At 35.4% G+C, this 14199-nt stretch overlaps 1 protein-coding gene across 1 annotated transcript; it reads right to left on the bottom strand.

Annotated features, from left to right (window-relative positions):
- Nucleotides 1–1441: 1441 nt before the first annotated feature.
- On the bottom strand, nucleotides 1442–7498 carry LOC138336787 (uncharacterized). Its single transcript, XM_069286352.1, has 5 exons — nucleotides 7051–7498; nucleotides 5096–5123; nucleotides 3951–4157; nucleotides 3518–3630; nucleotides 1442–1971 (listed from the first exon to the last, which is right to left on the bottom strand). The coding sequence occupies exons 1-5, from the start codon at nucleotides 7189–7191 to the stop codon at nucleotides 1810–1812; spliced, it is 651 nt and encodes a 216-aa protein (XP_069142453.1). The 5' UTR covers nucleotides 7192–7498; the 3' UTR covers nucleotides 1442–1809.
- Nucleotides 7499–14199: the final 6701 nt, after the last annotated feature.

Here is a 14199-nt window from a genome sequence, read left to right as displayed (position 1 = left end):
GAGATTTCAATAAGCTTACAAAAATAGGAAGCAAATATACCCTATCTATAATAATGATTGTCAAATTGAACAAATTATCAAGTCATTATCTGGAATCAATACATATCAAATGAAACAGAGGCAAATTACATACATTATATACCTACATGCATAATATAAAATGATTACCCGGTAACTAAATTAAATGAAGTGATAATCAGATGAGGAAAGTAATGAAATGAAGATATTCAAGTTTTGAAAATAATGCAATTTATAGTTACATTATAAATGTATGAACCTAACTTAACCAAAATGGCTTTTAATTTTGAAATTATGAATATAAAATTAATTTGATAATTTTGTTGTCTAAAAAGATATAAGCTTACCGTAAATGCTTACCTACATGTACCATCACTTCCAGACCAACAAATTTAAGAATAATAAATAAAATATTAATTTTCGATAAAGCTGGTCGTCTTGTTTTCTAGCATCAACCTTATTACAGTGACTAACACCAGGTCACACAGCAAAAATGTGATATGAACTTTCATCAGTATGTGTAAAACAAAGATTAAAACATAGAAAAATGTATTTGTTTGTTGTTGTACTATCATCCTAGGCCTTTAATATATATGTTATCAGAATTATCACAATTGCTATTTTAACATTAAATTTGTGTTTTTTTGAAACATAGTAGGTCTTTAGAGTTTAAAAGTACTATAATTTGCTATGAATTTATTGTTTTAATGGATATTATATATTAATTGGCTTTGATGATGTCAAATTAATGTATTGATGGTTTTAATGGTATTAGCATATTGACTTTAATGATGATCATTGATTCAATAGACTGATAACTTTAAGGATTTACTGCTTTAACCAATATTAACAGAGTTAATGGAATTCACAATTGCACAAAATTACTTGGAATCTAAATGAGTACACTGCTGTATAATGAAAAGTACCACAATAACAGTTGTCAACATGTTTAATAAATATAGACTAATGCCCAGAAAAATAAACAAACAAAAAATCAGCAGTACCACATGGTTTCATACAGTATAGAAGATTTACTAAAGCAGTAACTGAAAAGTACTTATTTTGGTAGTACTTATTTGGTTATTTATTTTGGTACATAATTCATTTTTTAAACGATCGATACCGGTATGAGCAAGGTTAAATTTGCATATACACAAAATTTACCTTAAAAAGTAAATACAAAAATGGCAATTTATAAGCAATGATGTGAATGACACCTATATTCAACTTTTTTTTCGAAACCTGCATCCAAGATGAGGCCCATGGGCCCCTATAACGGTCATCTGATCATTGCATAATTTTTTTAATGATTTTCTGCTTTAACCGATATTAACAGAGTTAATGGACAGAATTCACAATTGCACAAAATTACCTGGAATCTAAATGAGTACATTGCTGTATAATGAAAAGTACCACAATAACAGTTGTTAACATGTTTAATAAATATAGACTAATGCCCAGAAAAATAAACAAACAAAAAATCAGCAGTACGACATGGTTTCATACAGTATAGAAGATTTACCAAAGCAGTTACTGAAAAGTACTTATTTTGGTAGTACTTATTTGGTAATTTATTTTGGTACATAATTTATTTTTTTAAACGATTGATACCGATATGTGCAAGGGTAAATTTGCATATGGACAAAATTTACCTTAAAAAGTAAATACAAAAATGGCAATTTATTAGCATAATGCATAAAGAATTCATACAAGACTATAACCACTAAATGCACCTTTACAATATCACATAACATTTTAAGTACACATATAATTCATTCTAGATAATAGTAGTTATTGTATCTTTTCAGTCATGATCCTTGTGGTATAATCCTCTAGATGTTGTACTGCCCGACACTCAATCTGAACGTTTGCCCCATTCTCTTGCATTACAGGTAATGTGAATGATAACTTGTCAATCTCATCCGGCACATCCGTAGCAATGAAAAGATGAACCTGCAAAATAGATTTTAAAAGTACTATAATTGAACTTGGAGTGGCCAAGTGGTTCAAGTATTTCGATATATATAATATTACCACTAGCCCTCCACCTGCGGGTTACATTTGAAATCTATGCTGGGCAGTTGCCATGTACAAACTGCAGGTCAGCATTTTTACTCCCAACTTTCCTCTGCCTCCTGTCATATCCTTGAATGACCGTCATTTTTGAAAGGATGTGAAAAAATCATAATAAACTCAACCTGTAAACCTGGCTATATATGCATTAGCAAAAGTCACATGGATGTTTCCAATATACATTTGTATTGACTAATGGGAGGAGGGGGGAGGTGTTCCTATATGACAAGGATTTCATTTCCCTGTCATATGGGATGATTAAATCTTTAAATCAGTTACTTTAATATCAGTTTTCATACTAAGTGCATTTTCAAAAGGTAATTGTGGTCAAATACTCAGATATCCAACCTTATCACTAGTTCAACTCTTAGTGAAAACGTTGAAGCCTGTGTGAGGAAGTTACCTGCTATTGTAGCTATATTACCGTATTTTCCCTAATGAGGGCGCCGGGCGCGGGTAAATGACTGAGGGGGGCGCGGTTATTTGAGACCATTTTTAGATATTTTTTTCTGAAACAGACCATTGTCATCTTGCTTTTAGTTTCGTATTTTTCTGAAACTTATGATAACCAACTTTCGTTTTGAAGTCAAGTAAGTATTGAAATTACATAATAATGAAGAAATGTATGCACTAGAAGTATTAAACATTGGTTAGATATGTCTGTTTCACGGAATTTTTGTATTTCATGCTAGCCTGTTTGTTTACCTTGTGCGTACACAAAATGGCGGACGGTGCTTTCGATCGCTACTTTCGTTTTGTGGCAGATGGGGAATACCGACAAGAGCACACAATAAAATGCTTATAAATGATAATATTACTGTTAGTTAGGAACCTTTATCATAGATATACAGTAAGTATTCATAAAACCTGTACAGACATCGCTAAATTGTTGTTGCCAGTTAGTCTTCATCCATACACGTGTGTGGGACATTCAAGTGACACGTTTTGTTTTGAACATGGCGTTCTAGCTATTTCTATGTGTAAATACTTGGCAAGTTATTCAGTGCAATAAATTTAGTGTTTATACAAGCTGATTAGATATCTGTTAGGCATCAGATTGATGTAAAACCATATTTCATTAGCGTCTGCAGAGACAAATCGTCACAATCTGGCACAAAAATTGTATGAAATTAGTTGATTTTTTCAGCAAAAAACGTGGGGGCGCCCTTATTAGAGGAGGCGCTCTTAATAGGGAAAATACGGTAGATATTTTTTACCCTGAATACCTTGAAACTCCTCCCTTCCCAAACAGAACATCGTTAATGACCATAAACAGCTTTTCAAAGGATGCAAAACCCCATCAAACCTTCTTGAGGTCAAACAAGTGTGATTCCTAGTGATAAAACTAAATTTTTTATTTTATTTTAAATTCCCATATTACCACTACAATAGATATGAAGATCCTTCTGTAAGTCAAGCGCAATACCTTTCTTTCAGCTATGACCTTGTAAAGGTCGAGTTGAGTCCCTGCAGCTCTGGCAGATAATGCAGCTGTTGCCTCTTTTCTCCACAGCTCCAGTAAATCAGCTGTTGTCTTTCCTACAAGCAGGAACTAAATTTTCATTCAATGCTAAAACCTAGGACACTAAAAATGTCATTACGGCACGAAACACAAACCATCCAAACTAAATGTACAACAGAATACTGTAAACGTGGAAACATATTCGTGAGTGTTTAATTTCGTGATTAATCATTTGTATTTGTAAACATTTCGAGTGAATGTTATATAACTGTTAACCTTAAGCAACATAGTTTTATATAAACACAAAATATTACGGAAATTTTCACGTTAAAAAGGCATTCACTTAATTAGAGTATTATTTCCTCTTGTGTAAAGCTCAACATTTACATTACCTTACCTGGGTATTCTACAGTAAAGTTGAGCCAGTAGATGAATTTCTTCGTAAGTGGTTGTGGTGATATGGTGGTGAGGTTAGGATCCACATTGAGTGCTGTAGCAAAGTTCTCATAATGTGAGAGAGGAATGCAGGTCACGTCAAATATACCGATCCGGGATAAACCACCCATATTTCTCTCCAGGCCCAGAATATTGTTCACCTCAAAAACTGCATCACAATAATGTAAACAACAAATTAGTTTTAAATCATTCAGTCCTAGAATTATTGAAGTACTCTAGCATAAGAATAGGTAAGACCCCATTGAAGAAGTTATTTAAAGATTTTAGCTTATTTGACCCCTGTGGGCGTGAATGAAGTTCAAGGTCATTCATTTGAACAACTTTAGTGCAGAAAAAGCAATATCTCATGTTTGACCACTTACTCTGTAAAGTGATGCCCTTTCGGTGACCAATACGTGTATTGGAGTATCTGGGGTATCTCTGCTAATCACTGAACAATATGTTATAAGTGAAAAATTATCATGTCACCTTACTAGTACATGTACTGAAAAAAGTCTAGATGACATATCAGCGGTGGACCCAGAAAACTACCTTGGTGGGGCAGGATGTCCCAGGGGAGTTTCCCCCTTTAGGGTATTTGGGGATTGTAACAAGAGGCCCAGAGGGCCTGTATTGCTCACCTGGTTTGTAATGCCAAGTAATGTTCTGAATACAGGTTCATTGTTTCTTTTCAGAAGGAATTTAAATATTTACTTCTAATTTCCCTACTGAACCCCACTATTTCTGCTCCAGAGGGTCAGAGCCAAAATTTATACAAATTCTGATCCAAGCAGAACTCTATGATTAGCAGCCTTTAAAGAATTTACCTCCTGCCCACAGGGTATCAGTGCCTTCACCAAAGGATGTTTCTGGCTAAATTTGATTATAATCAATGAAGAACTCCATGACTGGTAGCTTTTTAAAGGAAATGTTGACAAACGAATGACGGACAATAGACGCCGCGCCATAAGCATGAGCTAAAAATCGAAATGGTGAAGATTCATAATTTTTTTTTTAATTCTAAGGATAGGTGGGAAAAAATCTGTGTTGATCCACAACTGTTTATAGAATACATTTTAATAGTATGTACTAAAAGTTTTGTCTTACTTGCAACAACTCTTGGCTCTCCACACACCTGTAACAGAACCGATACATACCATATTATAGGCAATGATGTCTATTTTTGTACTACATTTAAATTGAAAATAATATATGTTCATTTGAGATCAGAATGATGATAAGGTAATTCCACTTTCTCTTTATCAATAGAACATATTGAACAAATGCACTGTATTCGACCTAATAAGCGCCCAGGACGCTTAAAAGATTGCATAAATAAGGGAGCGTTTAGTAGAACCAAACATTGATAAGCCTTGCATTAAATAATTGCACAAAGCAAGCCATACGCTTTGCTAAATGATTTAAATGAAAACAAGAGGCCCAGAGGGCCTGTATCGCTCACCTGGTTTTTTGTTAGTAATTATCACAAGACTCTGACAATTAGAAAAATAAGCAAAATTGACTCCCAAAGTTTAATTTTGAATCACAACCATATACAATGATGCTATTGATACCATACAAATATGCTATCCAATACATAGGTTCAGAGACAAAGTAATTTATATGAAAATAGTAGCCTAATTGACCTTTTTGACCTCGCATCTATTGCCGTTTAAGGCCCCGGGGGTCAGCCCTATCATTTGTACAATTTCAAATCCCAACTCTATAAGGATGCTACCATTGCATTATAAGTGCTCTTCCATTCTTAGTTGCAGAGAAGAAGTCGTTTATATGGAAATAGCTAAATTGACCCCTTTTGACCCCACCCTTCAGGCTCCAGGGGGGTCAGCCCCATCATTTGCAAAATTTTGAATCCAAACCCTATAAGGATGTAACCATTGCATTATGAGCGCAATCCCATGTTAAGTTGCAGAGAAAAAGTCATTTATATGGAAATTGACCACTTTTGACCCCGCCCCTCAGGCCCCCAGGGGTCAGCCCTATCATTTGCTCAATTTGGAATCCCCAGCCTACAAGGATGCTACCATTGCATTATGGGTGCTATACCATGCTTAGTTGCAGAGAAGAAGGCATTTATATGGAAATAGCCAAATTGACCCCTTTTGACCCCGCCCCTCAGGCCCCCAGGAGGTCAGCCCCATCATTTGCACAATTTTGAATCCCCACACTATAAGGATGCTACCATTGCATAATGGGTGCTATACCATGCTTAGTTGCAGAGAAGAAGTCATTTATATGGAAATAGCCAAATTGACCTCTTTTGACCCCGCCCCTCAAGCCCCCGGGGGGTCAGCCCCATCATTTGTACAATTTTGAATCCCCACCCTATAAGGATGCTACCATTGCATTATGGGTGCTATACCATGCTTAGTTTCAGAGAAGAAGTTGTTTATATGGAAATAGCCAAATTGGCCCCTTTTGGCCCCGCCCCTCAGGCCCCTGGGGGGTAAGCCCCATCATTTGTACAATTTTCAGTTAGTAGACCAAAAGGATGCTACCAGTTAAATTTTATTGAAATCCGACCAGCGGTTATGGAGAAGAAGTCGATTTGTTGACGGACGCCGGACGCCGGACGCCGGACGCTGCGGTATCCCATAAGCTCACCTCGGTCCTTTGGACCAGGTGAGCTAATAAATCAACTTATAAAATCACTGATTTCCATATTTTCAGTCTGCATTTAGTTTGAGATTAGTGCAAATAAGGGACTCAAAAAGGGGGAAGGGTGATTATTAGGTTGAGGGTGCTTATTAATTCTTATACGGTATTATATGCATAATAAATCAATTGGTGAATTTTCAAACTTAACAAAATGCTTATTTCAAATTTGAACAAAATGCTTTGTAACATATCAATAAATGAATCAAACAATCTGACTGTCTTTATACAAATTAATCTTTTTTGTTTGTTTTTTCATTACTGAGAAATGCCAACTGGGAATTCAGATGCAACATTTTCCATTGTTATAGAAAAGCTTGGCTATTAAGATCTGTAGATGAAGACTTTTAAATTGTTACATAATCCTAGAAACTGTTAATTGTTACCTTGAACTTGTGGATGACCTGACTGGCTTTGGAGTAGCCTTTGAGGAACCCATCGACTTTAGAGAGGAATGTAGGCAAATCAAGGCCAGGAGTGCTACTTTCCTTGATCTTCAACACCAACATTAACAACTGGGAACCCATTGTCTGACCAAACCGGATGTCAAGGTTACTCTGAAATGTCCATCAGGTACATATATCAAGTCAATAACATTATTATAAAATCTTCTAACTATAGTGTATGAATCATTCTTAGTTAAATATGGTCGGAATGTTACTGAATTAATGTCTTTGCATACCATTTTGGGATGAAGAGGTTAGCTAGCTAGTGGCATATTAATTTATCTAATCATCAATTACATCAATTACAACATCAGATATATTTGTATCTACCAGATGTATGCAGAGAATTATGATACATATAATAGATGAAAATCAGAAACTTATAGTTTTTAACACTGCAGTTGATTGTATTAAAGGAGCGGGTCAGTGTGGTTTTCACATATGTAGTGTTATAATTAATTTTCTGTTTGTTTCTGGCTTTCTGATTGGCCTACCAGGTATTCATTTTTTTCATTCCACAATGAAAAAAAAAATCCGAGAATGGCGCTGAAATCCGATGTTATCGTGACGTCACAATTGACGTCAACATTGACGTTGCGTATCGATTTTGAAAAAAATAATCCCTTGGAAAAAATCAATGGAATCATACGTATAAACGTATTTCAATTTATAAAGAAGCTTGAAAAATTAATTATAAGCATTGCAGTCACTATTTTTCAATTTCATCAAGGTATGAAATAAATTTTGTTTGCAAACTTTTGTGAGAATCCCCAATGCGGATTCGATCATGAACACAGTTTGCAAACAAAATTTCTTTCATACCCCGATGAAATTAAAAAATAGTGACTTCAATGCTTAATTAAAAATATGGTCTCTGTCACTGATCAGCTGACTGGTTTCAATATATGTCTCTATCGAATAAGCCAAAGAAGTGTAGAGGAGAAAAAGTAGCGGTCAGACCGTGATTCGAACATTGAACCTCCAAACACTATATATAGCCGAATGCTCTACCGCTGAGCTACCTGGTCACCGATGATCAACTCAGTCCAATCCCGCTACAGAAACATGATCCATCAGCCAGACAGAGTATGCTTCTTTGGCTCAGTTGATAGAGCTACACGGGTTTTCACACCAGAGACCCTGGTTTGATTACCATTTTTTTCTCTGTATGACATTGGCACCAAACTTATTAACCCAAGGAGGGTGGTTTGAGAGCCTTAGGTTGAGATGGAAGAAATCCCAAATAAAATAAAGTGTATTGTATCTTATCTCTGTCATTAAACTGACGGAGCATGCTTCTTTGGCTCTGTCGATAGAGCCATACATGTAGTTTTTCATACCAGAGACAAAGGTATGATTCCTGGTCGCATATCTGTCATTTAACTGACGGAGCATGCTTCTTTGGCTCTGTCGATAGAGCCATACATGTAGCTTTTCATACCGGAGACACGGGTACGATCCTGGTTGAGGTACTCAATAGAAATCATGTGCATTTTTCAGTTTTCCTCTATAATCAGGTCGGGAATAAAAACAAATAACTTGCGTATTATATGCAAACTGGAGTATTATACCCCAATTAGAGTATGGAGTTGTTACTAAAAATAGACGAAGTTAGTCGTTTTCCCCGACCTGATAATTGTGTCTCTCATATAGAAATTACAAAATCACGAAAAAATAAGTGAAATAATGTATATTGTACCACAGATTTCAAATTTCTTGTAGCTACTAGCGGGTACAGAGACAGTCGTATTGATGTGTTTACAGTTATAATTTGGCCTAACTTAGTGGTTTACCACCGACCTATCAGGTACATGTGATAGTTGGGTGGGTGGGTTTTGATGCGGCTCGGTTAAAAAAAGGGATTTTTTGGAGCGATTCAAAATGTTTCAGACACATCTTGGATATATTTAAACTCAATTCACTTATTGAAGATATATGCATGGTTTTAAATGGCATGACATGGAGTGAAATCTACAGTGAATCCGTTTTTAGTTGTAATAATTACCAAAAAAACGAACAGCAGACTCCAGAAAACGGAAGTGTTGAATGCCTAACTAAAATTGAAGCAAATTCCGGAGACAGTTTCGTTTTAAAAATCACCGTTAGGTGAGTGATTTTACAACACACGACATATTTATATAATTATATATAAAAATATTACTTTAAAAGAAGTTTACAACACGGTACATACAATGATCAACGTTATAGCTCTTATTTCAGCATTTGCCACTATGATCAGTTAGTTTCATTGACATTAGAGTACTGTGTACATAAAAGTAAATTAATTAAATTTTATATAATGACTAGCCTAATTCGAACAAGCATAATGCCTTTTATATCAAACGTGACCTTCGTAAGTCATATATTTTCTAATTATTGCTTCTAATATGCATTCGACAGACAACCATGTGTGGCTTCATAAATGCCTAGGCCCAGTTTCTTGAACATTTCTTGACTTTAAGGAATTCCTTAGTTTAAATTTCCCCTTCGAAAAGCAATACAGGAGAAGTAAAGGAAAAAATCTCAAGTTAAGGAACCTTCCTTAAATTCTGTAACGTTTTCCAATGGAGAACTTTATGTTGTTCATGAAACTGGGCCCTGTTGAATTTGGGGGTACCCCAAGGGTCAGAAGTGGGTCGTAGTCTTTTCCAATCTGATTAAAACCAGCTCTTCAATACGATTACACTATGAAGTAAGCATATTGAAGAGCTGTTTTAATCAGATTTAGTATTTTCCTCTTAAGTATAATCAGGAATTAGCTGAACGTGGAAATGTTGGAGTTGTCTTTCCATCCTGACAAATGTAATGTGCATTCAACTAGACGCAGAACTCCCAAAACCATTGAATACAAACTCAAATTCCACAATTTAATGCTCTGACGTCATAAAAGTATCTTTTATCAACAAACTTTTATTTTCACGGTAATTGTACATGCACCGTATACATGTAGTATATAGTCAGACTTTGGTATAATTTTAAATTACACATTTTGTTCGACTGAACACTCACAAATTGAATTTCTTAATATTTGACACGACGAATAAGAACATAGTCAAAGATACAAGAGTAATGAAATGTGCACTTTTTAAAGGTTTTGAAGAACCAATATTCGATGTATGAAGATTTTATTATTCTACCAAATGAGTGTACCAGAAAACGTTTTCCCCCAGTTTAATTCGTTTACCATGATGTTTAAACGTAAACCCCCATAATCTAGTTCGCGCCATATGACCACGGATGCTATCTGTGAATATGAAATTGATCTCGGTAAATTTTTTTTGGACGCAATATGGAGAGGAAAGGCAATGACAAGAATCGACAGCAATGGGGTTTGTTGCATAAAATCACTACACCAATCATTGATATTTTATTTAAGTTTCACATGTTTTTAATATATACATACAACGATCAAGGACATAAAATACAAAGACACAAAACACCCTAATATCAGCACTCAATATTGGCAGGTAAAGCATGAAAGCGGTTGGGACGATATTACAAAAGTAGCTTACATTAAAATATTTGACTCTTTATAAACATATTAGATATATTACATTTTACATTTTCCATAAATGAATAAAATCATCACTATCACAGTTAAAAAAAAAACCAAAAAAATCACACACACAAACACACCCTCCCTCTCTCACACACAAATCCATCCAGACAAGTCATGTGGGACAGTCTCAAAGGCAATGAACTTTACTTTCTATTTAATTAGGATAAAAAGACATACACATATAATCTATTATTTACAGGAATCGGAGGCCTACTATATATTGATCAGTCTCTATTTATAGAGGCGCAAATACCAACGCTTTTCACTCTTTCTTCATGTAACTTTAATTTATTTCCGTTAAACACCATGAAGCCTTTTTTAGTTGACACACTTAGTGTACCAACAAGTTACATTTATAAAATGTTACATTAGGCACTAGAATAGACAGGGGGTCATACATCAGGGCTCAGTAATATTGTCATACAGGAATGGCTATATAATACGTACTCTAGGGGATCATTACTTATATTTGCACATTCACTTTATTTTTTCTTTATCTTTAATCGTAGATATTTAAACCACTTCTGTTACATTCTCTACTTGAATGGGTTCTGGTTATCTTTTATCAAAGTTGTTTTCAGAATCAACATGATTCGCTCTTTGTCTTCGTTTGAACTCTCGACCTCCTATCACCGTAGTTTCAGGAGGAGGTCGTTAACTGGTAGTAAGTAAACATATATAGTGCGAAAAATAAAGACAGATCGATATCGCAAGCGCTCGATCGGATAGCATTGTGATAGTATCTGAATGTATTTTTTTTCACAAATCAATTTTATTTGTAATACATATAGTTTATCATTCACTTCCAACTGGAGCACAAAGTCTTAGTTAGTAAATCAACAAATACTTATAAAATAAATAAATAAATAAAAGTGTGTAATAAATGGTTTTTTCATAAATGATTATACAAATAGTGTAATTTTGAAATGATACCGAGAGATATAGAAATTTCACTTATCAAGCTGTTTACATGTTTCTTCGAGAAAGCATTTCTAGATCCCAAGAAGCGTCACAAGTCAATAGCTTACTTGGGGTGAATTATAAGGTCGTGCGTTAATTGGTTGTTCCGTTCTAGTATGTCAACCCTCTTTTTTATTCCCTTAAAAGTGTGAACATATAAAACGCGTAGTCATGTAAATATATACCTTTGTGAAAAATATTGCTAAGAAAGTCTAAATCGGGAACATACCTGCATGGTTAAATGGTATTAATTTTCTTTCTTATCAAAATGTTCTATCTTGAAGATTGGTTAAAGATGACTTTGATGTATGTCTTAAATATGATCATATATGTGAGTGATATGTCACAGTTTATTATATGGAGAACTCGGGCTTCTCATGTTTGTTAAACCGAGTACAGACTCTAAACTCCAGATGTGATATATGAATGGCGAAAGTCGTATGTATCTACGGTTAATATGAGACATCAATAAATTGTCCCTGATAGCCTAATGCTCTAGAATTCGAGGTTGAAATACCAGTAACACTATATCTTCATCTCTGTACACGTGTAATACTCTGATGGAAGTTATGATACATCATAAAATCACAGGGACCACAGTGACCAACTGGTTACTAAGTACATGTATAAGCTTTTTACAGCAAGCACCCCACACCCACTCACCTATATATTTCGCTATTTCCCATCCGGAATTTGTGCTCTTCTGTTCTAAAACCCCACAATGGTAAGATTTCAGATTATTTAGGACCTGCAGAAACTGCCTTTACTTACCGATTTTCCAAAACTTTCATATTTGCTCAATGTGTGTCATTTATGCAAGGGTGAATGGATGACCTGAGTAGACTGGCGATCAGAATTGGTCTAGTAGGCTGCATATGTGTTTAATAGAGTCTCTTTTGCAGTTTTCCTTAGACAAATCTATTTTAAAGTTACAGGCTACCCGGCCTCACTAAGGATGATCACTTAGGACAAACTTGTTGTTGTGCTCTTCCAATATTTGTTTAGCTGAGTCCTTAAAGCTGTTGATTGACTTGGCGTTTACTACCTCGTTTGGTAATGCATTCCAGTGGGTTGACGACTCTATTGGAGAAGGCATTTTTTGTTGTATTCACCTGACCTGTCTCTTGAACAGTTGTGTGGGTATTTCCTCGGGTTGACTGGTATGGTCGACTACTAAACATTGTGTCTGAGACTATTTTATCATGCTTATTAATAAATCCTTGTTATAGTTGAATCAAATCACAAACGTTTTGTCGTCTATACTCCAGTGTAAGGGAGACCCAATGTTCTAAGTCTGTCTTCGTAGGACAAGTCTTTGATATTTTTAATCCTCTTTGTAGCTCTCCGTTGGACATTTTCGATTTTTGATGATATCTTTTTGTAGGAATGGTGACCAGATGGTAGTGGCATATTCTAAGTGCGGTCGTACCAGGGATTTGTAAAGAGTTCTGAATATATGATGGTCCATGTATGTAAATGACTTAAAAATTAACTCCCATGATACGATTTCCTTTTTGTGCTGCTATGTTAGCTTGTTCCGAGAAGTTCAGCTTCTCATCTATGATCACACCTAGATCCTTTTCTGTTGAGACTTTCTGGATAGTTATGTTTGAGGATTCGTTCCGGATGTTGTATTGGGATGTTTTCTCGTTGTTACCAATCTCCATATGTTTACATTTGGTAAGATTGAGAGTCATCAGCCAGTTCTCTGCCCACTTTACCATTTTATCTATGCTATTTTGTAGTTCTTGTCTGCTACCCGGAGTAGATATTTGTTTGTAAAGTTTGGTGTCGTCAGCAAACATTTTTAACGAGGCATGGCACAACTTCTGGAATATCATTTACATAGATCAGAAACAGTACAGGTCCCAGAACACTTCCTTGGGGAACTCCACTTGTTACAGGTAGACTATGGGAACATGTTCCGTTAACAATTACTCGTTGTTCCATGTCCGTGAGAAAATTTCTTATCCATTGGAGTACTCTCCCTTTAATACCATATTGTTCCAGTTTGTGTAGCAGTAAGCTGTGACATACCTTGTCAAACGCCTTGCTGAAGTCCAGGTATATCACATCGGTATTGTGCCCTTCATCCATTGATATTGTCCAGTCTTCCAGGCATTCCAGTAATTGAGTGGTGCATGAACGTCCCTGTCTGAAACCGTGTTGCTCTTTTGTGAATAGGTTGTTGGTATCCATATGTTTGACAATTTCGTCTCTCACTATTCTTTGTAAAATCTTGCTAGGTACTGAGGTCAGGCTGATTGGTCTGTAGTTACTTGGGTCTTTCCTTGAACCTTTTTTGAATATTGGGCAGACGTTGGCTTTTTTCCATGGGTCTGGGAGTGTCCCTTCTTGGATTGATTTGTTGAATATAATAGTTAGTATACTTTTTATTTCATTAACTGTTTTTGCCAGCAGCATTGGATGGATATTATCTGGACCTGGTGATTTGTTAGGGTTGATTTTATTGATGGCTTTTTCAACTTGTGTGACAGTCACAGTAATCGTCTCAAGGGGTTTCAGCATAATTTCTGGTTGAAAGGTGTGGTCTTTCTCTGATTCTTTCC

Source organism: Argopecten irradians, chromosome 12 (genome assembly GCF_041381155.1).
Source record: "Argopecten irradians isolate NY chromosome 12, Ai_NY, whole genome shotgun sequence".
Classification (NCBI taxonomy): domain Eukaryota; kingdom Metazoa; phylum Mollusca; class Bivalvia; order Pectinida; family Pectinidae; genus Argopecten; species Argopecten irradians.
This window is presented reverse-complemented; position numbering and strand designations above follow the sequence as displayed.

Bases quoted from the DNA above. Each gene is read 5' to 3' on its own strand.
- LOC138336787 (XM_069286352.1), bottom strand. From the start codon at position 7,191: ATGGGTTCCCAGTTGTTAATGTTGGTGTTGAAGATCAAGGAAAGTAGC. The intron at 5,124-7,050 runs GTAACAATTAAC...GTTCTGTTACAG, and splicing joins AGGTCATCCACAAGTTCAAG to GTGTGTGGAGAGCCAAGAGT. The intron at 3,631-3,950 runs GTAAGGTAATGT...TCCTGCTTGTAG, and splicing joins CTTTACTGTAGAATACCCAG to GAAAGACAACAGCTGATTTA.